Below are 25,149 nucleotides of genomic sequence, written 5' to 3'. Positions count from 1 at the left end.
CAGCCTGAATTCTTTGCTGGTTGAAGGCCACGATAACAGTATAGATACAACCGAAGCACTTAGTTGGCTTTGCTGCGACAGAGACTTGGATCAGGTGACCTCTGGAGGTCCCTGCCAACAAGTCAAGGAGACCGTGCCTAGGAAAGATGAGGTGCAATGTTGAAATAATGAAAGACACAAAAAAAAAGGCTTCATTTAAAAAAACCCAAAACTTAATTGAGCTATGTTACAGTAATTACAAGAACCGCTGCTACCATCCTCTCCCCCCCCCCCCCTTTTTTTTTTCCTCCCCCATGAATTAATGTAAAGGCTATGAATCACTTTGACTCTTTGGCTGTTACTGTGTCAGCTGTGATCTACTGTGGTAATAGCTGTTGCTATCAGCTCTAGGCATATTGCCTGGAGGTGGGTGTCTAGAGTGCTCAAGGAATGCATGGTCTTTTGTTAAATCATGGCAAAAACCAGTGGAATTATATAAACTCTCTGTAGTAACTAATCCTGTGAATTGTGTCATAACAAGTAGAGACACTATGTGTCATTTATCCTTGTGAAAACAAGAGTTCATAGCATCTCTCTGAAATATGTCAAGAGTTTACAAACAAGGAAGGAAAAACATCAAGCTGAAGCATAGAACAGCTTTGCTTCATTCTGAAGATCCTCCTTTCTCCTTCCCCCACCCCCAAGTCCATTTTTCATTTAATAACCTTTGAGGGTATTTGGTTAAAGTATGTTTTTTTTCTCAGATTTCACTGATTTATCTCATACATTGTGCTATGATGAAAGTGTACCATCTTTTTTTTTTTCTTGATCTGTTTTATTCTTACTGTATTTACCGAAACAAGAGTTGGTATGGTTTATTTGCATGGAGGAAGGAATTATTTTCTGCTCTGTTTTTACGGCATGTATTCTTGTGCAAAGCTCAATTTAAATGCTACTTCACTTTTCATTTTTCACTCTCCAAATCTCACAGTCAACAATAACCATATCAGAGTTCTCATATTTGCCTGTTGTTTTTGGAAATTAAATTGGAAAAGTATAAAGAAAAGCCTTGATTTTCCTTTAAATTTAGCTGTCTCCTAAGATGGAAGAGACAGAGCATGGTTCAAAGCGATGAAACATCTTTGTGAAGTAGCAGAGTGTGCTGGAAGAGATTATGGTCTGTGTTTTTCTCTAACTCTCCATCTGCCTTCTAAATAGAGCCCATGCAATTATTATTCGTTCTTTCACACTGTCTGTTAGACCTTTTTCTGAACAAAATTTTGTTGGCTTTGCTATTTGGTGCCTTTTGTTTTCTTGTGATATTCACTTGAGAACTCAGTCTCTTCAAAACATTTATCATACTTCTTTGCTATAGTTTCTTTTTGGCTTCTCATTTCTTTGGTCATTTTCCTCTGTCATTCTGCAGTGCTGCTTTTGCTGAGGTATTTTATTCACTTCTTGGGGCAGGTTGCAAGACCTCCATTGAATTAACTGCCTTCCTGCTTTCCAGTTGGTTATTTTCTTCACTTTTTATCTTCTTTTGTTTCATACAAACCTGTGTTGTTGTTCTTAGGTATTCCTTAGCATTTCTTGGCAGTTCTTGTTCTTCCTCTGTTCCATTTACTGTGAAGGCACCTTTTGCCTCCTGTGTTTCTTTCCAATATATTGAGGGGAGGTCCTCCTGGATGTCTTGTCATATGGCTTGTATCTGGCAAGAGCAATATTCAGTTCTGTCCTACTTTTCCTGAGCAAAAAGTGTGGAGAAAACCCCAACTGGTTAATGATTATCAAATTATGACTACATGGAAGTTATTGGCAGCTACTTTCAAATGAAAACAACAGCCTTGCTTGTGTGAAAATTCAAGTGTAAAACTAGGCTAATGGCACGATGAGGTAAAACAATGACACAAGACTCTAGATCCTAGTTCTTTAACTCCTATTGCAGTTATAATTTTATAATGCCATTACTGATTGTTTTTTTCAATCTTATATTGCTATTGTGTCATTATTGATACTTGATTTCAAAATCTGTATGTACAAAAAAGACAAGATTTTGACTTGGTATTTTTAGACAATGGGAAGCAGCAGCTTATTTCTCCCTTTGCATCATTTAACAATATAGACAAGTACAACTGTTTAAATTTTAAGAAGGTGGACTTTTCTGATACCTAGTTTTTCATAGATTTTTGGCATGCTGGGAGAGTGTAGTAAATGACTTTTTAACTGAGAGGCAGTTTTGAATTTTTTTCCCTGAAATATTAATGTTAAAACATAGTCAACTTGCAAAATGTGTTTCTTTATATTTTTTATTTAAAACCTGTAATTATTTTTCTCCCCTTCAGACAGCCTGTTTTCGAGAAGAGAGAGATGTGTTAGTGAATGGAGATAACCAGTGGATCACAACATTACACTATGCATTCCAGGATGAAAACTATTTAGTGAGTGTTGCTTTTATGTATATATGGATGGAAATGCAGATTCTTAGTTGTGGTTTGAGGCAGAAATATAGTTTGTTTATTTTTAAATTTTGTGTTCTGGACTGTACAGACCATGTGAGGATATGTGATTTTGTGCATAAGATTCTGAAGAGTGGTCAAAAACTTTTAAAGTTTTGCTATATATATCTCAGGAATGCAGCTTTGTTTACTAAACCACTTGGCATTTGTTGGTTGTATTTATGCCTGAAAAAGTAAACAACTACACACTGATAGATTTTGCTTATTTGGGTTTTAGTGCCCTGTGCTGTGGATTCTATATCATTAGTAAGTTCTAATGTTTTCTTAAAAATCTACTGTGCAGTCATAATCTTTTTTCCCCCTAATGTGTCCAATAAAAGAAGTGCTATACATGGAATTCTTGCAGAATTGCAGTGCTTTTTGCCATGATACTGCTTTCTGTTCTGTCAGCTCAGATACTTGGAGATCCATGGATTTTGGTGGAGTTTATGTAGAAACAGGGCTCTGCATTTGTGAATCTGTCGGCTTAAATACCTCCCAGCCAGCTTCATGCTTTGTTAATGTGGACAGTAAAAATAATGTCATGTTTTATGTAATTCTGATATTACTATTAACAGTATTTCAAAGAGAATATTATATATACTGCAACAGCCTGCTAGAATTTGTATTAATTTTTGCCAGTTTCCTTATTTTCACTAAGCACAGAGCATCTTCTGTTCTTTATTTTTGATAGTCTGCTAACAGGACCTAGTTTTGCAGCCTGCTGGGGAAAATATCAGTAATACTGGTTTTCATCGTTGTAATGTGAACGTATAGCTAGCTCTCTATGTGCTTTTTATTAAAATAAAATTTAACAGACGTGGCCTTTTAAAAAAGAATAAAAATCTGTGTAGATTGAGCAGTAGATGTGGTTGAGCACTGGATGTTGTTTACCTTGACTTAGTAACGCCTTTGACACTGTCTGCCGTAACATCATCATAGACGAGCTGAGAAAGTATGCATTAGATAAGCAACAGTGAGGTGGATTTAAAAACTGGCTGAACTACTGGGCCCATGGAGTCGTGGTCAGTGACACAAAGTCCAGCTGGAGGCCAGTCAGTGGTGGTGCACCCCAGGGCTCAATACTGGTGCCCACATCTTCTTTAAATGACCTGGACAATGGGATCGTGATAAAGAAGGAGAAGTGACTAATAGGCCAGATGGCTGTGTTGTCATTCAGGTGGACCTCACTAGACTGGAGAACTGGGCAGAGAGAAATCTCATGAAGTTCAAGAAAGGGAAATGCAATGTCCTGCATCGGGGGTGGAATGAAATAAACGCAGTACATTCTGGGAGCCAACCAGCTGGAAAGCAGCTTTGCTTGAGTTCTGTGTGGATAACAAGCTGACCATAAGCCAGCAATGCACCCTCACAGCAAAAAAATATAGAATATACTGGACTGCAAGGTAAAGTGTTGCCAGCAGGTCAGTGGAGGTCCTTCCTCTCTGCTGAGCCCTGGTGCAGCTGCACCTGAAGTATCATGTCCAGTTCTGGGCTCCCCAGTGCAGAAGAGAGATAGAGCTACTGGCACAAGTCCAGTTCAAGGCCAGAAAGATGATTAAGCTACTGGAGCATTTTTCATGTAAGGAGAGGCTGAGAGAGCAGGAATTCTTCAGCCCAGATCAGTGAAGCATTGGTGCGCTTATCCTCAATGTGTATAAGTACCTGATGGGAGGGAGTGAAGACAAGGGAGCCAGATTCCTCTCAGTAGTGTCTGGTGACAGGACAGCAGACAGTGGACACAAACTGAAACACGTGGAATTTCATCTGAACACAAGAAACCACTTTTTTACTGTGACGGTGGTCAAACACTGGAACATGTTACCTGGAGAAATTGTGGAGTCTCCATCCTTAGAGATACTCAAAACCCGGATGGGCACAGTCCTCATCAGCCTGCTCTAGCTGACCCTACTAGAGCAGGTGAGGTTGGAGTAGATGATCTCAAAATGTCTCTTCTGACCTAAACGAGTCTGTGATTTAGGATTAAATGCCCATGTTAAACTTCCACTAGTTACTAGAATTTAATGTCCTTAAACCTGTGCTTTTTCTTTCTCTTGGAAAGATGATGCTGTTGTACAGTAGTATTTTTAGAAGTATTTCAGACTTGAATAGAACTGGATGGTTGTGTGCATTTAGAAAGTATTTTTAAAGCTTTTTAAAAAACCAACTCTTTTTAAGGACATGGATTTTGACATTGGATGGCACGCTATACATTGACTGAATTGTTTTGTTAAAAAATAAGTTGAAAACTTAGCTCTGGTTCCTATACATGTGTTTAACCTCAAGTGCACAACTTAATACAGTTTAAATGTTGGCATGTTCGAGGAGTTGAGGGTTTCCTTGTGCTTAGGACACTGTGTTGCTCTTGCAAAATGGGAGGTGCAGCATCCTATATTGTAAGAGCCAAAATGCCTTTATTTTGGTATATCCAGTTACTGAGTTGTACTGCTTTTAAAAATGCTGAAGAAAGAGTGCAGAGATCCCACATCAATTATGAGAATCTTAAGAAGTTTTTCTCAATGTACATTCAAAGCAACGAGTTAAGCTCTTGCAGATCTCACTAGATAGTGTATCAGTTAATAATAATTATATTAAGTTCCAAAGGCTTAATGTATTTTCTAAAACTGTAAAACATGAGAATCTAATACTGTAGATCTTGTTTCACAGGGAGTGTAGGAGCACCACTGAATAGAAGATATTTATCTTGTGTAAGGCTCATGAGGATAATTTAAGAAGTTTACTATTCATGTCACAAAGCAACAGATGAGATTTTGATTGTCAGCAAGAATTTTGTGGAAACGCATTCTGTGCTTTCTTCATGCACTTGGAATCAGTGAAGATGCCCAGGTTATTCTGTATCAAATTGTTAAAATCTTTGTTCATCACTTTTATTATTATGGAAAGTATGAGGGAAAAGAAACAGGCATAAGATTTCTGCCTGTCTCACATCTTCCTTATAGCTGGTATAATTTTGCAGATTTTTTCCACGTGTTTTAATTTCTTTTTCTGAAGGTGAGAAAGACAACAGAAAGAACAAATGAGGAGAACTATTTATAAAAAGTCACTTTAAATTGCTTTACCCAAATTTTAAAGAATCAATTTGGGATATACGTTATTGCATCTTTATTTTTTTTTTTTATTACTTGTGATTCATTATGCACTATTGTTAAGAGTCACTGCTTCAAATGTGGATATATGCTGCCTTCCTGGAAGCAGAGGTTGGAACTCTAGGCAAAAGCTTTCAGTTACTATATACTTTAATAGGAAACTATGCTAATTAGTCTGTCCACAATGATGTTTGAAAGTAACGTTATAGCAGTAGGTGTTAAATTAGATTGCTTATAATTAGTTAGTTATAATTAGTTTGATTTTTGTCTTTTCCCCATTTGCCCTTCTAGTTGCTCTTCCACAATTAAAACAAACCAAACTAAGATAAAAAGGTATTAATGGTGAGTTTGCTTTGTCCAGTCATTTTGACCATGTCTCTAAAGGAAGTGGCATTTTGTTCTACCATAATATAGTAAAATGGATAAAAGTTCTGGTCTCTTTCAAGTCTTTGCATCTGATTCAATGGCAAGCAGGTTTTATGTTTCATTAATAAATCAGAAATCAAGTGTATTTTTCCCTATCAGCTCAGTTAGAGAAGGTGACACCTTCCACTGTATGTTGAGAGATCCTGTATTGTATGCAATGTCAACAATACCTGGAATTGTACTGTCAGCCATTGGAAGTCTCTTAATCTTTGCCTTAATCTGAGTCGTCTAAAGACTTTTTTTTCCCGAAATGAGAAAAGATGATGGTAGGAAAAAGAGAAAGGGAAGCCTGGGAAATTAGGGCCCTTAAATAAGATCCCAAGTTAACACAGTTGGTTTTGTTTTTATAGGTCTGTACTTTAATCCTTTACTCCTTTTGCATTCTATCAAAGGATATCATTTTTATAGGAGAATCCAGGGTATCTAAATATTTTATGGTTGCTGATGAGACAGTGGATGAAGCTGATATTGTTTGGCATGAGGCTTACTGTATTTGGAGAAGAAGAAATATGAAAAATATTCAAGTAGGTTAAATTTTAAAATGCGGCTGAACCAGCTACATTTTTTTTAGAACATCTAAGCATCTCGGTTAGCTTTTTTAATGCCCACAATAATTTTATAATTTTTATGCTTAAATTCATTTTTAGTGTCTGATTCACTCAATAAATTGTTTCCCCCCCCCCCGTGTTTTCTTATCATTCCCACTCCATAGTACCTGGTTATGGATTACTATGTTGGAGGAGACCTGCTTACATTGCTCAGCAAGTTTGAGGACAGACTACCTGAAGATATGGCTCGTTTTTATTTGGCTGAAATGGTGATAGCTATTGATTCAGTTCATCAGTTGCATTATGTTCACAGGTAAGTAATTTAAGCTCCAAATTCCTTTTGGGGTTATGGGGAGTTACTTGATGGAGTGAAAATAACTCCTGTTAAAGAGTTTAAGCTAGTAACAAGTATTTGCTGTTATAGTAAGACTGATAGAACTGACCTCCCTACATCTTGTGGTTATTGAGAACTGTTGCTAACCTTGTACCATATGGTCAGAGACATGAATGAATATTTGAATGTATATGATGAATCTTGCACACTGGCATGATTCAAAGTTAATGATCTGTAATTTATAAAAGCAAAACTGGAAACCTGTTTGTGAAATATGATCAGCTTTGAACAGGTTTATTAAAGGTCAGATTCTATTTCTTAATCAATTTGTTCAATCTATATGGAAGTTGGAAACACACCATTCTGTGGTCTGCTTTGGATTGTTTTCATCATTTTCTTTTGGACTTAATCAAATTATCTTTAAATAAAAGCATTTTGCTAAATAAGTGGAAGTACTTGAATTGTGGTACTTACCTTGTTATATTAAAAAAATATATATTCTGTTCAAAGGAAAATATTAAGTCATTTGTGTCTAGCTTTTTTGGAGGCCATGATTTTTCCACAAAACTGCCATCATCTTTTGTTTAGTGTATCATTCTCTACTGAATTCTATGGTAGTTCTTGTATGCAGACCAAAAGATAACCTTACAAGAGGCAGAATTTTCAAATGCGCTCAATAGATGTACTTTGACAGAAATTAGGAGGAAAACTCCCAATTGTTTAAGCTGAATCATTGAGTTGGCAGAATGAGCTTGTTTGATACGACCATGTATTGCCCTTGATCAGAGTCTATACTGGCCATTCCTTCTTTTACTGTTCCCACTTGACTGCTTCACTCCAGAGAAAGGGGGGTTTTTTGCCCTAAAGGCATATTGCGCTTGATTTTGTTTTGTTACTGGACTGTGTTTTGTTTCCACTGAGATTGTGGGTTTTCATGAAAGAGCTGTAGCGAGGAGTGCTTTAAGAAGGGGTGGTGCTAAGCTGCAAATTGCTCTTCTGGAATATTTTGAAGTCTGCTACTTTTGTTGAAGAACCGTGTCTACCTGCTAGAAAGAGCTCTTTATGATAATGCTTTGTGGAAAAAAACCCCAAGCAGACTATTTTTTTAAGCAATTTTCTTGAATTTTAAAGATTTCGGTTGTGTATTTTCTGAGAAACTGTTCGCTTAGGACCTGATGTGAAAGGTTGTTGTATTCAGTTTAATTTGGATCTAACTTTTAAAATGTGTTTGTGGGTAAATTGTTGAGATGCTGTCTACTGTTAGCAGGTGGAGAGTACTTCATCTACTACATAAACTGTTGTATTTTACCCAATAAGTCTGCATATGTGGTAGTAACTCTTCCCAAAAGAACAGATGCCCACCATCTCCACCTTTTCCTCCAAACAGATCAAAACCTTTGTAATACAGCACTGTTAGTACGTAATATGCAGCAGATGTGGTTTCCGTCCTCCAATAGCTAGTGTCCCCAAGATGAAATAGGTGTTGATGTAAAATTTTGATAGAAAATTCAGTACCACTGCGGTTCAAAACAACATACTAATTATTATGCTCGGATATTTATTACTATGTATGTTTAACAAAAACAAAAAAGCCCCTATACATTCCCAGTCATTTGTTTGATTTGTGGCTTTACTGGTGAGGTTCCCATGTTTATGAAATTCTAACTGCCACTTTGGCACTTTATCGTTAATACTGCTGTAATACAATGCCTGTTTATAGGGGGATGTTTTGCAAAGGTTAAAAAATGTAAAGAGCGCTTGAATATATGTTAAATGATCAGCCTTTGAAACGAAACTCATTCCACTGTTAGTTTTATTAGGATGTTTGCAACTGGTAATGCAAAAGAAAGGAAAAGAAAACACATCATCTAAATGCCACTAAATGCTCTTTTCCTGAAAGTTTAACTGTGGTGGCCACATCCTTTTTGGGAGTGTGCTGCACGCAGGAAAGGACATAGGAGAAGGAGGGGGAAAGTACTACTAAAAGACAGATAATGATGTCACAACTGTAGTAGTGGTATTTCAGATGAATAGCCAATATGCATCAGGATTTGATCTGAGTTGTAGCTAGTGAACTAGAAATCATGCTTTAGGCATGTTTTGTTCCAGTTTTTTTCATACAATGAGATAGCAGATTGTTTTGGTTTGTTTCCTTTTAGTGCCCCAGTTCTTTCAGGATAGATTTCCACATTAACCATACATAGTGTTGTACTTTGAAGATAATTTTCTTTTTCTCTGAATGTTTTTGTATCTTTTAGAAATTGTATTTCTGTTTTTTATTCTTAGTGTGCCGCTCCTCTTGCTTTTTTCTATTGTTAATCACTTTTCTGTTGTCAGTTGATTTTTGTTTAGGAATGATAGGAATTGCAGTGGTAATTGGTGTGCAGACCACTCCAATGTCAAATGCAAGTCAGTTACTTTTCTTTCCTAAAGTACATTGGCCAAGGTGCTCAAACATCAAATACAAACAACCTCAGCATTAATTAAATGAAATTGCTATGATTGTATTTCAGGTTTAGGAGTTCCAAATTTGAATGCCATTTCTGCACCAGAATTGTGGAATTATGGGATGAAATTATAGTGGGAAGGAGATCAAAATCTAGATATTAGTAGAATTGTGCAGAGAAATTGCATGATGTTTTCAAAGTTGTCTCCTGATACCTACTGAATTGAAGAAGGAGAAAAGTTGCTAGCTGAAAATAACATCAGTACTACTGCTTTCAGGATATTCTTAAATTTTTTTTTCCTAGTTTTACCTGTTTTTTAGTTTAAATAAATGTGTGATAGAATGTTTGTGAGGTAACATCAATCAGAACACAAAACTTTGATAATTTTTCATTTCTGATCAATTCATTTCTGTGAGCAAATCATGTGGTATTTTACTTGATAGCTAAATGTGATGGCTCAGAATGTTAATAAAACGGCCTTTTCTTTAATGTGTATCTTAGCTTTTGCTATTGTTATAAATGCACCAGTGCTGGCATTACCAAATGGCATTGACAGCTCCAAGACTAGCTTTAGAAAGAAAACTTCATCTAAGTTAAGTATATGTGCAGATGTTCACAATGAGGAAGAAAGCATGTATGTATATTTCTCAGAAATGCACGACTTGGGAGTTCGTGTAAAGCTTATACCTGCCCCTGATACCTTAAATTACTGATTTGTACTAATGAAGTGATACTTACTTGTAGGCCAAGGTTAAATATTGTCTTGTGCCAGTTTTTTTCTGCAAACTGTAGTATCGCACAGAATAAGATTTTACATTTATTAGGAATCAACATCAATTTGTGTTTTATAGATTTGTAGCACTTTTTTATTGTTGGGTTTTTTTGGCTAAAAAAGCCTCCACATGCATTAATATTGATTTCAGTTTCAAGGTTGTGTTGTTACTTAATTCCTCATGACGTATGTTAAAAGCTTATATTTGCATGCATTATCAAATATCCAGGTGTGGGCTGGAGTAAAACTCATATTAGCTTAAGCTGGGTAGCTACACTTTATTTATGCATGTTGCATTACTTCAAACATCTAAAATTTGTTTTTCTTACAACTGAAACTTTTAACTCCATAAAAAAATTATTTTATTGGTGAGCCAGGTTTTCTCTCCATTTTATGTAAGGTGGAAATTGAGGTGTAAAATGCTTGGTTTTGTCTAAATCCTTTTAAGAAAAAAGACTTTAGAAGGCCTGGTTGCCACTGGAAGAAGTTTCCCCTGAGGACTGCAGAAGGTACCCTCTGGGCACGTACCTGTCCTAGGCACAGCGAGTGTGCCACGGGTGGCTTTGCATGCCTCTTCAGTGTGCCTGTGCTGCTGCCTTTCGTGCTGTCTTTAGCAAGGGTACATCTAAGTCTGTCCTAAATATCATTTGGGACATTCCAGCTTCTTGAACAGTACAGAATTATAAGTGTTAATGTGCTTAAGTCATTTACATCTTGACTTTCTTTCCTCCATCTATTTGTTCTGTGCAGGGTTGCAGAGTGATTCAGTTCAGAGCAAATTTCCAGCTAGGGAGTGTTCAACATTTAGGCTCATGATCCTTCAGACCACTGCAAAAATATTCATTTAAAATAGTTTTCATATATTGGCACACACCCACATTAAACAGTCTTCTTTTTCTATTGAATGGTAAAACAATCCTCACTTACCTTCTTACTAAGAAAATATTTTGAAAGGATTATGAAGCACCTATGTTAATTATTATTTTTGTTGGTTAAGTTTATGGGAGGATAGTTAAGACTACAGGGCAAACTCTCAAGTTACATACATTTCAGATGTCATCTTTTGCATGTGAAAAGATAGGCATGCAAAGCATAAACACACCTACTTCCATAAGGTATAAGAGATTACAGTTAGCTTGATTAGTCTGTTTCTGGATTTCTGGTTGCCACTGTCTTTTAGTCTGGAGGATTTTAGCATTCTAAACCACCAGATGCATTTTTTTCCTTCTCTTTCCATTTTCTTTATCGGCTTCTGAAATTTAAGTTGGGCTTCACTGGAACATTTGACTTCTTAAAATGTAGAGCAACAGAATTCTCTGTGGAAGTGACATCCTTTCTGAGAAATACTGAACATAAGGGAATAAATCCGTTAGAGGGATAAAAGAACTGTCTATTCCCTATCAAGCCAGCCTCTTCTTTGCTTTTTATGAGAAGGTACTATTTGTCCTCAGTAAAAATCATCTTAGGGACATCCCTGAAATATTTACTGCAGTTAGCAGGCAGCTGAAATCTGGGATTCTTTGTAGGATGCATTTCACTTTCAACTATAAGTTTCAGCGCCAGGATATCCATTTTTGACTTGCTGAATAAGTGGTTTTCTGTCTTCTGGGTGTGGCCCATCTTTCCTGATCATTAATTTGCTTAAGTGGAAAATTTGGGGGTGGAAGGCCTATCTAGGGAGTTAGCTCTATTGCACGGTATGTCTGAGTTGAGTTGGCACAAGGATGAGCCAAGTGCTCTGGCCTTTGGTAAAGTGAACCCTAATTGTGGGTTTGAAAGAAAGCAACAACATATTTTAAATGTTTACCAAACTTTGCAACAGACATAATGTGGAACACACACATGAAGATGTCCTTACAAAGTGCTGAGAGTGAAGGAAACAGGGCTAGAAAAATAAGGAAAAAATAACAAGATTCTTTTCATAGTCTACTGAAAATGTATTGCTTTGAAATGTTGCATGGTTTAGTTTTACATGGAAAACGGCAGGACAGAAAGTTATTTCAGTGGGTATGTGGTAAGCTAGTGCTTCCTTACAAGGTATTGCTTTACAGAGAAAGGGGTTCTGTGAGTTTAGGCTCTGTGTTTCCTCTCCATTTTTTACCGATGAGGGGCTGTAAACAAAGTTCATCTTTACAGACTCTGGGCTTTTGTTTTGCCCTGTGACCCTGTATCTTCTAAACCCTGGCAGCTGCTCCCATAGTACCCCCTCAGGGTGGCATCCCACCTGCAGTGAGGACTCTGTGAGGTTAATGCTGTTTGACTAGAATTTGTTGGTAGGATTTCTGAAGGAGCCTGTGATGACCTAGAAGTATTTTGAAATAAAAGACTCGTATATGCTTGGAGTGCCGAGAGCTAGTGGATCACCCTGGCTGTGCCATCATGTAGAAGGCAAATGCTTTCTTACAGTATACCGTGTAGTGGGAGTGTTAATTTAAGTGAAAGCTGTGTAACGGGTGACTGAGCTAGCACAGACCTATATTCTGTGTTATTTGAGCAGAAGGAATTTAGAAACCCTAACTCCAGTGCCTGAAGCGATAGTAGCCTTGAGTAGTCCTTTCAGCAAAGGTGCTTTTAAAACATATCCTTCGTCCTTTTTTTCTCCCATTGTTCCTCTCTCCCTAAGACCCAAGCTCCAAACATCCCTTCTGCTCTGCTAAAATAAAGTTTTATGGGGCTGTGCAGTGAGCTGAACAAGGACACTGGTCCAAGTTAGAAGTAACTTTACATTTTAACTAACCTGGGTCAATTTTCCAATCCGGTTGATGGAGAAGGAGAATAGGAGAAAATAGCTTTGAGCTGGTCTTTCCAATAAAATCTGTGTTCATCGCATTGTGCCTGTTTTTTTCCTTATGTCTGTTGAGTGGTACTTGAGATATCTGGCTATTTATTCAACAGTATGATTTTAAAGAAAAAGGGACACAAGAACCAGTTGGAGATGGGGTATCTTACATGTAGTTAGCCATAATACCCTCAGAAATAAACCTTCCTCTTTCATGTCTGATACCTACCTCCTAAGAAAGGAAATTCTTGATTATAGTCAGTTGAGGAAGGCCAGCAAGACAGGGAGCGCACCCCTCTGTTCTTTCTTGTGAGTCCCTACCAGTCCTTTAGCTAGGACAATTACACCTTTATTAGAAAGCAGACTCATAGGAAAAGGAGGAATGTGTAGATGAAGATTTTCTTTTCTTTTTTTATGTAGATTGGTATATCTTCTGGGTGCCGTTGCTTGAAAGGCAGATGGCTGTGAGCACTGTGATGGATGTGTCAGATGGTATGTAATCCAGTTTAGGTAGAAATTGGATGTGGTTGTCATAAAACAGAACTAAGTAAACCCTCCTAAAAGTGAAAATGAGACAGACAGACAAGAAATAAAGTTTGATTGAAAAGGGTCCTTTTTAACCTTGTGCCTTAATGGGAAAATTCCTAATGCCAGAAGTCTTACATAAACCCACCTTGGTCTTGCCTTCCAAGTAATAATGTTTTTATAGCAAGGCTCAGTAGATGCTAAATGTGATGGAACTTTCCAAGAGATACTGCTGCCTCTAGCATAAAGATTCATTTGACTTCTGTGGTGTTTGCAGAAAAAAAAGTCCACATTAGAACCATCATAGAGCTGATCTGGTTCAGTGTCTTATGAAGTTGGAGGTGTTTTCAGAATTTCAGAACTTCTTTTGAAGAGATAACATTTCCATTTGCAAGCTGTTTTTATGTGAGTTAAGCTATAATTTTACACTCATTCTTTTCTGATTATTTCAGACCTGGAAATATTTTCTCTTACTACTATCTTTGATATCCAAAATCAACATCGGAAAAGTAGGACAAAAACATTTTCCTTATTTCTGAATTTTTAGTCCTAGTGACTGTGGTTCTGAGGGTGTAATTAGCTCGTTGTTTGGTGGCTGAGGATAGAGTTGGTAACTCACACTTTCAGGGATTTTGTTCCCGTTTATAAAGTTCAGAAGGATGCAGGCAGAAACGAGGGTGGCAGTTGTGTGATGGAGTCTTCATTATTCTCAGGTTTTTTGTTATCTTAGGAGGAGACTCACTGCCTCGTGTTTTGTCTTCTGCAGACTTTCCATTTCATTATCTCTTTGTGGAACACAGTATTTATTTCGTAACTACCTCCTTTCATAGTGTCTCAAATTTTCATTTATTAATAGCCTATGTGTTCCTCAAGTTCCTCCTTAGGATGCTTTTATTTTATTTATGATTATGGGCCCTTTGCTTCTTTCTTTTTATTTGAAAGACAGTTGGTTTTATTCTATTAGATTAGATCAGATTAGAACGTGCACAGGACAAATTCGTTATCCTCTGAATTTGAGTGTCATTTAGTTTTGTCATTGCATAAATAAGCAATAATAATTTGGCTTTATAGTTTGATATTTCTGCAGTGTTAGTATAAAACCATAACATTGAGATGCTTGAATATGTTATAGGAAGTGTTTTAAACCATTGTCTTTTACCTAGTTTCTTGCCAGGGCATTCTTCACAGTGAGTATTTGATGGATTTGGAGTGAGAATGTCTTCACTATTTGAACTTTCAGATCTGACAAGTAGAAATTTGGTGTTTGAATTTCTGAATTAAATTGCTGTTGCCCCAACCACTAAATGTAATACTTCTTTTTCTTCCTTGCAATTATAATAAGATACCAGTGCAAGAGTCTGATTCTTGAAAAGGCAGATAAGGAAGTATCAGTCCAAATCACCTTGTCTGCATTGAAGCTGTTCTACAGTAAGCATTTCCCTGTTACCTTTTCAGAAGAGCTGTTTTGTTGTTAAAGAGCCTACCTCGTGTTCCTTTTTAATGACAGCAAAATGCTACTAGGTTTTAACTTCTTACATGAGAAAAAATAGGACACTTAGCATCCTGCAAATTAGAATACTGCTTACAAAGCAGATGCTTGTGTAAGGTCATGCTTGGTTCAGTTATGGAAGGCTTCGTGGCTGGGGTCAGGGAAGCAAGACCTTGTGGAGCTTTATCTGAAAAGATGTATTAAAATCTTTATTGACTCAGGTGCTGTGATGTTTATGCTGTTCAGTTTTTCTTTATTAGCAACTGGGGGGCAGCCTTTAGCATTTCCTCGTGCAGCAGGAAGCAGTGATATTACTGCCACTGTAACTCAGTAATGCTTAATCAGATACAGTGTGTAAAGTCCAGGAAAAGGGCATTAGAAAGGTACAAAAGAGAAAATACTAGCTGGAAGAGAAGAAAAAAAAGGGGAGAAGGGGCTAAAATCTGAGCCGGTGTAACAGTAGCAAAGTTATGTCTTCCTCATATAGGAAATTGACCTTTTAGCACAGAAAGGAATTTACTTGGCAAGTACAGCTCTTTTACGGTTCTGCTTAAGTTTAAGGGCTGAAAATTCAGGCCTTCAGTTCCTATCTAAGATATTAAAAAAATATGTGTTTGTTTTATTTTTATGCAAGCATTGTGCCTTATGATTTATGTTAAAAGAAGAAAGTATATTACATATGCAACTTGAATGCAAAGACTTTTTCATTAACACTATCCTTTATTCTTAATAAGTGTAGTTTTTAGTGTGTTTGAGCAAACAGTGCACTCTATTTTTATTATTTTTAAAGTTCTGGAGGTACTGGGATGCATTCAGACCAAATGCTTTTCTTCCTTTAGAGCCTCTGGCTACTGTTCCTCAGTCTCTTGCTGTCAGGAGTTTTAGGCAGATGTTACAGTGCTTATTATATCTGGATCATGCTTGTCAATATGGTTTGTTTTCTAACAACAATGAAAGCAAAAAAACCCAAGCCATATCAAACTATTTATATATTATGTCTGTTATTACATGGCATAGTAGAAGAACAGTAGACATATGCTTCAAACTTGGTCTAGCTTATTCCTGCATGTTTCCTTGGCTTTTGGTTGGAATAAAGATTGTCTTACAAGTTGAACCTACCTAAACACATTCTGAATGGTTTGTGGGATGAGAGTCTTTTAGGATACATCTTTATTCTCTTCCTTCATTTCTGTTTTGTAAGAATAATGAAGGTATTGTTTTCATATTCTTTCCCTCAAATTATTATCTTTTTTTCTGTGATTTAAAAATGACGGGGCCTATCTATTAAATAGAGTTATTGTTTTTTCTGAAAAGTTGCTTTAAAAATCTATGAAATATTCCTGTATAAACGCATGAAAGCGCAGTTTTGGTCTCTAGTGCAGTGATCTTCTAGGAAAAGCGCATTCTTACAGTCCTTCTCAGATGCCAGAGATATCATAGACTAATTTAATGCTCATTTTACATATAAATATATTGGTATGTTATGTTTATACAAGCACACTTCATTTTTAATACGCTTACTTGTGTATATGCTGCAATATTTTTGCTTAGCAAAAGATAAATTGTTACTAGAACTACTTTCCATACTGATTAATCTGGTACACCAAAAACTTTCTACAGCCTGCAGCTGCATGCTAAGGATGTAAAAGGCTGTCTTAGTGCCTAAAAAGAGGTAACTTTACAGAGTGCCGCATGGATGACACAGTGATAAGCAGAAGCTGTGAGAGCTGTACAAAAACCAAAGAAGCAAGAGCTTGAAATTGTCAGTGATTCTTGACAATTAAGTGGTGAACAGGGTCAGCTGCACATCAGATGGCATCCCAGTGAGGTGTATGGGAGTTCTATATGCTCTGTCTGGGAATTTAAAGATAGCTAATGATATCCTCATTTAATATATGAAGAAAGTAGGGTACAGGTGTAGTGCAAAATAAACGCAGTGTGTTATTTCATATGGTGGACATAGTTTCATTTTTATAGCAGAGCTATGGAGTGTCAGTCCAGGTTAATTTTGTCTCTGACTTTGTAGGAATAGTTACAGCCAAGCTACAACAGAGAGTAAGTTGAACTTCTGGATTATGAATACTTCAAAAAAGGCTAGTAGGTTTTGGGACTGCAATAAATAAGGCAAGATAAGAAATCCACTTGTGCTGTACTTCAAAGACTGGTTTTCATAATGGGAAAATGTTGGAAAATGGAAAAATTGGAAAAGATAATGTTTCTTTATTTACATGTGGGTCTAACTCGGGTTTAGTAGTCGTGATAAAGAACTAAATTTCTGTACCACGACTACTTCATTTTAGTTTGTCTCATACTATTGGAGCTACACTTACGTTTTGGCACATGTTTGGTAGCCTGATTGAAATTTCTTATGTGCAAGTTAAAATTTTAGGGATTTCTTTTGCAGATCACAATTTTTGAAGTAGTTTTTCATGCCAATTTTGCGTATGGTCATTCTTCAGATTGTTGGTCACTCTTGAAATTGTCAGACAACTTTCAACTTTCTGAAACTTTAATGACAAGGACTATAAATAATATTCCAGATGACATTTCAGAAAGAACTTGTATAGGTGAAGTTTCTGCTGTTACACTCAGTAGGCAAGTATTTACATTTTACACTGTTAAATTTAATCCAATTTCTGTTATTGCAGTCTTCAGTTTAGTAATTTCTGTATGTCTGATATTTCAGTCTTCCCTAGTGTTACTGTGGCTTTCCAGCTTTGTGGTATCTGTGTATTTTATTAGCATGCATTTATTTTTGTGCCAAGGTTATTAACTAAAACGTTAAATCAGTTTCAAAACTGACCCGGGAAGATTACCACTCATAATCTTCCTCTGATTTTATTTCCTCTTTGAGCACTACCCATTGTCATCTCTCTCTTAGCCAGTTCCTTACCAATACCTTTATTAGTGCTGTCATTCGTTCTTCCAGTGGCACTCTTTGTCTTCTGAAAAAAATCTATTGAAATGTTTTAATACAGGATTTTGTCACAAGTCATAATACTATGACCAAAATTACCTGATCCTAATGAATTGCACATGCAGAGGGATTTACATTTTGCTCCCAGTATTTGCATGGTCTAACATGGTATTCTTCATAATCATTGTAAATATTATGCATTATATTTAAGGAAGTGAAAGTTGTATAATATTAGTACAGTCTACATGTTTTCTGTCTGATTAATTGCAATAGCTCCAAATAACATTCTCTTCCTACTCACTTGCATCACAAAGCCAGTATTCCTTTTTAAGAATGTAGAACCCAAAAAGATATAGGAAATTAAATAACAAAAGCATGATTTATAGTGATAGCTTTTGTCCAGTGTACCCAGAAAAGAAATTATTGTCAAGTTGCAGCTCTTTCATTCAGTCTTTGCTTACCTTGTTGCTTTAACCTGAAAAATATTTGTCTGAGATTCTGTATTACTAATGTCATGATTGCTTTTGACAGTCAAACACTTCTGAATGCTGAAATGAAAACTTAAATGTCGTAAGTGGGATTAACTTGTCTCTTATCAAAAAATTAGAAGGGTTCCGAGGGCGTCATAGGCAAGAAATGCAACAGTTGTGTGTTGTAGTATTGAACTTCAAACTAGACCTTTGCCTCCTTTCTCACAGATTTAATTCCAATTAAGGAAAACTGATTTCTAATAAATGATGATGCCTGACCTTAACATGCCTAAGATTAAATTTAAATAATAATAAAAAAGTATGTGTCATCAACAATTATCCCAGCTCCATTAGAAACACAAGCAAACATAGAAGTTGCTCAGTGTGGTTCCCCTGGGGAGATGAGCATTCTGTTTCCCCATTTTGCTTGTTCTGTCATTTATCTGCTTTTTCTGTGAACATACCAACACCCAGAATTTCCGTCCCGTATTTTTAAGTGAGTTAGTAACTTCTATACTCTACCAGTATCTAAATGAATGCAAAACAGCTTGCTGATTTCCCTACTTATCTTCTGAATCTGTTGCCATAATCTTTCTGCGCTGCTGCCTGCCAAAACTGTGCTGTTTCAATGTATTTGTGTCTTTCTTCCTCCCAGTTTAGACTGACCACTTGACATCAGATCTCTAACATGCCGAAACATTTTGGAGATTATCATGTAAACCCCCTAGATTTTCACTCTAAGTGTGTGTCTTCCTGTTGCAGGTAGTGATTTCTGTGGGTTAGAAAGTGTCATATAACATTTTGGCTGTGCTTGTGCGATTCAGATCAATAAGTGTTTCACAAACATGTTTTGGCTCTATTATTACTTCCCAATTTCCTAGTACCAGATTGGCACAATTTAACATGTATATAGACTATCATTAGCAGCATCAAAAATCTTCTAATTCCTCTGTTCTAGAGAGAGTGATGAAATAATAGAGTTGTTCTGAAACATCAGGAAATTGCCGTTGCCACATGAAAACGGAGAATATCTTGAGCTGGGATGAAGAAGTTTCTGGTATCCTGTTAGAAATTTTGACACAATCCTGATGTAGTTCTTGGGTTCTGTTGTGACTGAAATTCTCTATAACTGGTCTGCTTGAACACAGTGCAGCAGTTAAGGAAGACCAAATGTACATTTAAGGTTAAAATGCAGTTAGTGTGTGAAATAGTTGAGATACGCATGCTTGTGTGGGATTCATAACGCAGGCTTCAAATTCATTTGTATTTTATGGCAATGAGAGTTCTAGGCTGAAAGTGTCTGATGGTGTGATACTAGTTTGTACAACATTCAAATAACATCAGTAATAATCTTATTGAGATTTGTAATTACATTTGCATAATATATTAAGCAGAACTTTGAATACCTTATCTACTGTGTGCTACTTCACAGGAGGTCAGAGCTAGTCCCTTCAATAGGCTTTATTAAGGAGCTTGAAAGCTGACCATAGGCAGATAACAGGAAACTGGAAAATTGGGTCTAGCTGAGAGGAAAAACAGAATTCAACTGGTAAATCCTTGTTACTTTCCTAAAGAACTGACCTTCTCTCAGTATTGCATACTTTATAAAAGTTTCAATAACTGATGGTTGTCTTTTGTCATTATATTATTTTTAGGATCTTGCAACAAAGTCTTTAAAACACTAATACAACTGAAATGTAGGAAAAAAAGCCACAAAATTCTCAGAATTTACCTAGCAAGATGCATGTGACTTGTTTTAGAAGAAGAATATCTTGAAGCAGATAGCTGAATTACTTGCCCAGTCTGGTCTTGCAAGTCAGCTGATTGACCTGGTGCCAGGGAGGAGGATTTCACGTCAATAAAATATTTGAGTTGAATTGAACCTCAGTAGATGCAGTTTTAGGAGAATGGCAGAGGCTTTTTTGTAAACTTCTAGTCTAATTGATCTTCCAGAGCCATGATTTTATGTCAGTGAGTGTGTATTCATGACATTCAAATCTCGATGCTGGGTTTTTGTTTTGTTACATGAAAGAAATGTAAGTCAGGCAGTACTTTCTCACTATTGTATAGTTTGTATACTATTCAGGTCCTGATCCATGAGAAGAAAGAAGATAATTTATGTAGATATTTTAAGGAATGTTTTTATTTATTAAAGGAATCAAGAATCAAGTTGTCTGTCTATTGGCTGGACAGTGCTGGAACGTCTTGTCTAGATGAAGCTTTGGCCAAGAAAGGTTAGACCAGATGATCCTTGAGGTCCCTTCCAACCTGATATTCTCTGATTATTCTATGATCTATTTAGAACAGGTCGTCTCAAGTTGAGTACTAAAAACTCAGTATTTAAACACCGTCCATTGCTTTCTGATGTTTCAAAACAGAATAGGTGTTTTTCTTTGAATCTGTGGGGGAAAAAAAAAAAGGTGTCAGACATGTAGGTAACTTCACTTAATTATGAAGCATTGTTTTCTCAGAATACTTTGTCAAGAACTGTGGAAAAACTTTTCCTGTTTTTAAAACACCCTGCTGGAAGCCATTTGACTGGTGGCGAGATCAGAAAAGTCTCTCCTGGTTGGACCTGAGGCTCAGGCACCAGTACGAATGATCTGTGATTCCACAGTTTTGATTAAAATTGAGTAAAATTTTTACTTTGTTTTTTACTCAGACTTTTCCTGAAGCAGATCAAATATAAGACATGTCCAAGGAAAGTTCTTGATTAACTCTGCTTATGTATCATGGTAATAAATCATTTGTAGATGTAATTGGTCTACATGCTAGTTTAAGTTCTGAACCGCTGTTCCCTGCTTTAAAAAATTTGCTTTTCAATTTCGTTTCCAGAGAGAGGAAAGCAATGCTTGAGTCTCAGCCAGACGATGATGATTAATATAGACATTAATCAAGGCCCATAAGTTCAAATATCAATCAATGCTATAAAAACAAGTGTCAAAACTAGCTAAAACTGCTCGTTACGTGAGTTCTGAAATACACGTTCTGTAACATTACATATAGCCAAGGACTTGCTGTCAGTCTCCTTGTTAACCATTAGCTGCACAGTAGATAACTAATTCTACTTAACAAGGCAAGCAACAATGAGATTAACTGTAGTTTAAGTGACTGAAAATAGCAACTTTGATCCTCCAAGCGACAAGCTGTTTAAATGGAGGAGGATACTAGACAGAAAACAAACATGGGAGTGAGGGAAACAAGAAGGGGAGGAAGATATTGAGTGACTTCTGAGGGTGGTGGGGTGTGTGTTTATTGTACTTTTGAGTATTCCAGAATAACTTATTGTTTGAAGATTGTATTCTCTGACTTTCTTTTAAAAGCGTGAGTTCAACGCCAGCTTTCCCTCAGTAGCTGCACTTATTTGAATTTGTCTTTAATACAACACTTGTGATTTAGGCATATCACATCATTCAGGTCTTAATCTCTATTTAAAACAATGAGCAGTGCTGTGAAGTGCGTAGTTCCCTACTATATGTATTCTCATTGTAACTTCTCAATATAAATTCTGTTGTATTGTGTTATTGGATCTAAAAAAGGCAAAGCTTGAATCACTTTCCATAGTTTTCATTGAGATGCAGGCTTCTGGTTCACTTTGCTTCAGCAAATTTGACAGAACCTGTCTCTTGCCACCTTCCCCTTCAGCTGTCTGCACAGGCTGCTGCTTTTCAGCATTTTAAAGACTCAAAAATTCTCTGACAAACTCCTTCCTTTTGCAGTTAATGACTTTTGTATGAACACTGAATGTCAAAAAGCACAGTAGGAAAAAAATATTAATAAAATTGACTGTTATTTAAATAATCAACCATCAGGCTAGGAATTTGAAGCACATCCTCACGTGGGTCACATCCTCCTGTTCACTGTTTTCTGCCCTTTCCATTCTGTTTCCATATATGTTCGTGCTGTACAGCAAAGGTTCACAGAGCTGGTCTTTCTGAGGGGAAAAAAAAAAAATCCACAGACTGTATCCCATCTTGCTTGGTATTCTATGGTCAGATGAAGGATCATAGCGCTTCAGGTTTGGATGGTTGTGTGGGTGAGACTGACATGCCAGATGTGGTGTTTGACCAGACACGCGCTACCTTCCTGGTCAGGACTCTGAAGCTGAGCAACTAGGCCTTGTGTTTACTTTTCAACCTTTAAAAATTATTTTGGAGTCCTGAGTGATATAGTAAAGAAAAAAAAATTACAACATGACAGAGGTGGGAGGATTTGTATGTTTCTTTGTGTTTTCCACATTCATGTCTCTCTTCAGTTCTTTCTACTGGTGGGTTCTTCCACCCCGTGTGCTGTTCTTCCTGTGGAGGACTTGATTGATAAGGTCATAGAATCATAGAATGGTTTGGGTTGGAAGGGACCTTAAAGACCATCTAGTTCCAACCCCCCTGCTGCGGGCAGGGACACCCTCCACTAGACCATGTTGCCCAAGGCCCCATCCAACCTGGTCTTAAACACTTCCAGGGAGGGGGCATCCACAACCTCTCTGGGCAACCTGTTCCAGTGCCTCACCACTCTAACAGTAAAGAATTTCTTCCTAACATCTAATCTAAATTGACCCTCCTTCAGCTTGAACCCATTACCCCTTGTCCTGTCACTACACTCCCTGATAAACAGTCCCTCACCATCCTTCCTGTAGGCCCCTTCAGGTACTGGTAAGCTGCAATTAGATCTCCCCGGAGCCACCTTTTCTCCAGGCTGAACAACCCCAACTCTCTCAGCCTGTCCTCATAGGAGAGGTGCTCCAGCCCTCTGATCAGCTTCGTGGCCTCCTCTGGACTCATTCCAACAGCTCCATGTCTCTCCTGTACTGGGGCCCCCAGAGCTGGACGCAGTACTCCAGGTGGGGTCTCACAAGAGTGGAGCAGAGGGGCAGGATCACCTCCCTCGACCTGCTGGTCCCGTTTCATGGGAGGGTCATGATATGATTCTTCACTTGGCTATGGAATAGCATACAGGAAACAGTACAGTCCTCTGCTGCTTCTTTCTTTTTGGTATAAAGCCTTGCAAGTGTACACTCCTATAAGGCACTCGTGCTTTTTCTTGCTGCCTCCAGCAAGGCTTTGATTCAGCCTGTATCAACATTGGCCAGGTTGAACTAGCAGCTATTCATGTGGTTCACATGGAAAGAATAATAACAAGAAATAATCTCAGTTGCCAGTGAAATACAGTTTTTCTTCCTTCCCTTGCACACATACATAGATGTGCTTTCACACTTGCTCTTACTCTTTTTCTCTGTACCTAAAACTCAAAAATGCATTTCTTGTATTTAATGATAGTATCTTCTGCTATATTTTAACCACTTGTGAATACAATTCCTTCAATGCCATTATTCATTAGTGCATTTAATTTTTTGTAAATAACCAAAAGGTAATAAATACAATGCCATATTTGCAATACAGTAAAGAACATGATCAAGCTGAGGAGAAGCAAGAGAGGTTATCCTAAATTTAATTTTATTATTTAACAGTAGTAGGTTCTTTGTTCTCTGCTGTTCTACTTTTTACTCACTGAAAAGGAATCTTCTTTCCTATTAGCATTTAACCTATATTCTGTTAATTTAGGGCACAGTTAAGTAGAAGACATATTCGGAAAAGCCATGCTTTTGTCTGTTGTTCTTCAGTAGTTCCCCCCTCCCCCCCCCCTTTTTTTTTTTTGGAGGGGGTAGATATTCTTATCAACACTGACTTCCATTAAAAAAAGAGCAATCACAAGTATCTGTGTAACTGCTGAGTAAACCTTTTTTGGATGAAGGAAGAAGAAAGCAAAAGATCTATTGCAGCACATTAAAATGGCTGTACAGTAGTATTGTTTTCTGGAACATTTTTCTTCCTGCTGGGCAGGAGGGTCTTTCAAACAATATGTGAAATCCAAAGCCATACTAGCCTGAGGGAAGAACAATAAAATATATAGGATATAACAGTGCTTCTTCACGTGCTTGCAACAGCTATGGCAAGTATTTGATGTATATATTTGTTCTCTTGGGATGGCATTGGTTTTCTTCTCATTGTAAACCCTTTTTTTTTTTAGCCTCCAGGGTTTACTTTGCAGCCTTTGCATCTTATCTTTGTTCTGTTTCCCACATAACTTAGGAACAAGAAACAATTTATTTAAATTTTTGTAATGTGTTCTTTATTCCTTTATGTTTTATGCGTCTTTAAAGTATGTTCTACATTCTTCTGTGTGTTTTCTCCTCCCCCCCTTTAATATATTTTTATAGCTTCATCGTGATTTTTATTGCTGATCGGTACACGGGTGGGAGAGGGATAAGATCAACCTCATATTAAGACTGTATATCCTTCCTTTGGCAAAATGAAAAGCATCCAGTTATCTCAGAACTCATTTCTGTAGACCTCCCTTTCCCTTACCTCCCATTATTTTTAGTGTATTTGTGTCTGTATTTATTCCCGGAGCAAGATAGAAAAGAACTAGGGAAGAGTTGCTGTGGGATGCATATGGAACCAGCAGGTTGGTTTGTTTCATCAGTCCCAGAAATTTTCTAGTGATCTGCAACTAACAACTCGCTTCAGCTCAGGGCGTTTAAAAATATCCCTGATAATTAAAAACCATATATGTGTGTCTTACACACAAACATATATGTAAGAATATATATTAATTGTTAAATTGTCCAGACAGCTTCTAAGTGAATGTTCTTCTGTGAATTGCTTTCTTAGTATCATCAGTGCATTTAAACCCCCATTTTTGTAGTATTTTTTTGACTGTCATCATCAGAACCAATCAAGTCCTCAGTTCATATTGTCTAATTTACTCCCAGAATTATTCAATGCAATCAGCTGTTTCAGAGACTATGTATGGTTGTGCAGAAATGCAGAGAGCAGAGATTGCATATCTAAAAAGAGAATC

At 37.0% G+C, this 25,149-nt stretch overlaps 1 protein-coding gene across 9 annotated transcripts in view; it reads left to right on the top strand.

The window, feature by feature from the left end:
- The window catches only part of CDC42BPA (CDC42 binding protein kinase alpha), a 189,284-nt gene that overhangs the window by 66,900 nt on the left and 97,235 nt on the right, over nt 1-25,149 (top strand). For all 9 annotated transcript variants that reach the window (XM_054820852.1, XM_054820855.1, XM_054820850.1 and 6 more), the window contains exons 5-6: nt 2,322-2,417; nt 6,720-6,868. In XM_054820852.1, the coding sequence (XP_054676827.1) occupies nt 2,322-2,417; nt 6,720-6,868 (245 nt within the window). The remainder of the gene's footprint in view (nt 1-2,321; nt 2,418-6,719; nt 6,869-25,149) is intronic.

This window comes from Grus americana, chromosome 3 (assembly GCF_028858705.1).
Source record: "Grus americana isolate bGruAme1 chromosome 3, bGruAme1.mat, whole genome shotgun sequence".
In the NCBI taxonomy this organism is placed as follows: Eukaryota; Metazoa; Chordata; class Aves; order Gruiformes; family Gruidae; genus Grus; species Grus americana.
The sequence above is the reverse complement of the archived record's forward strand: the minus strand, read 5'-3'. Positions and strand labels throughout refer to the sequence as shown.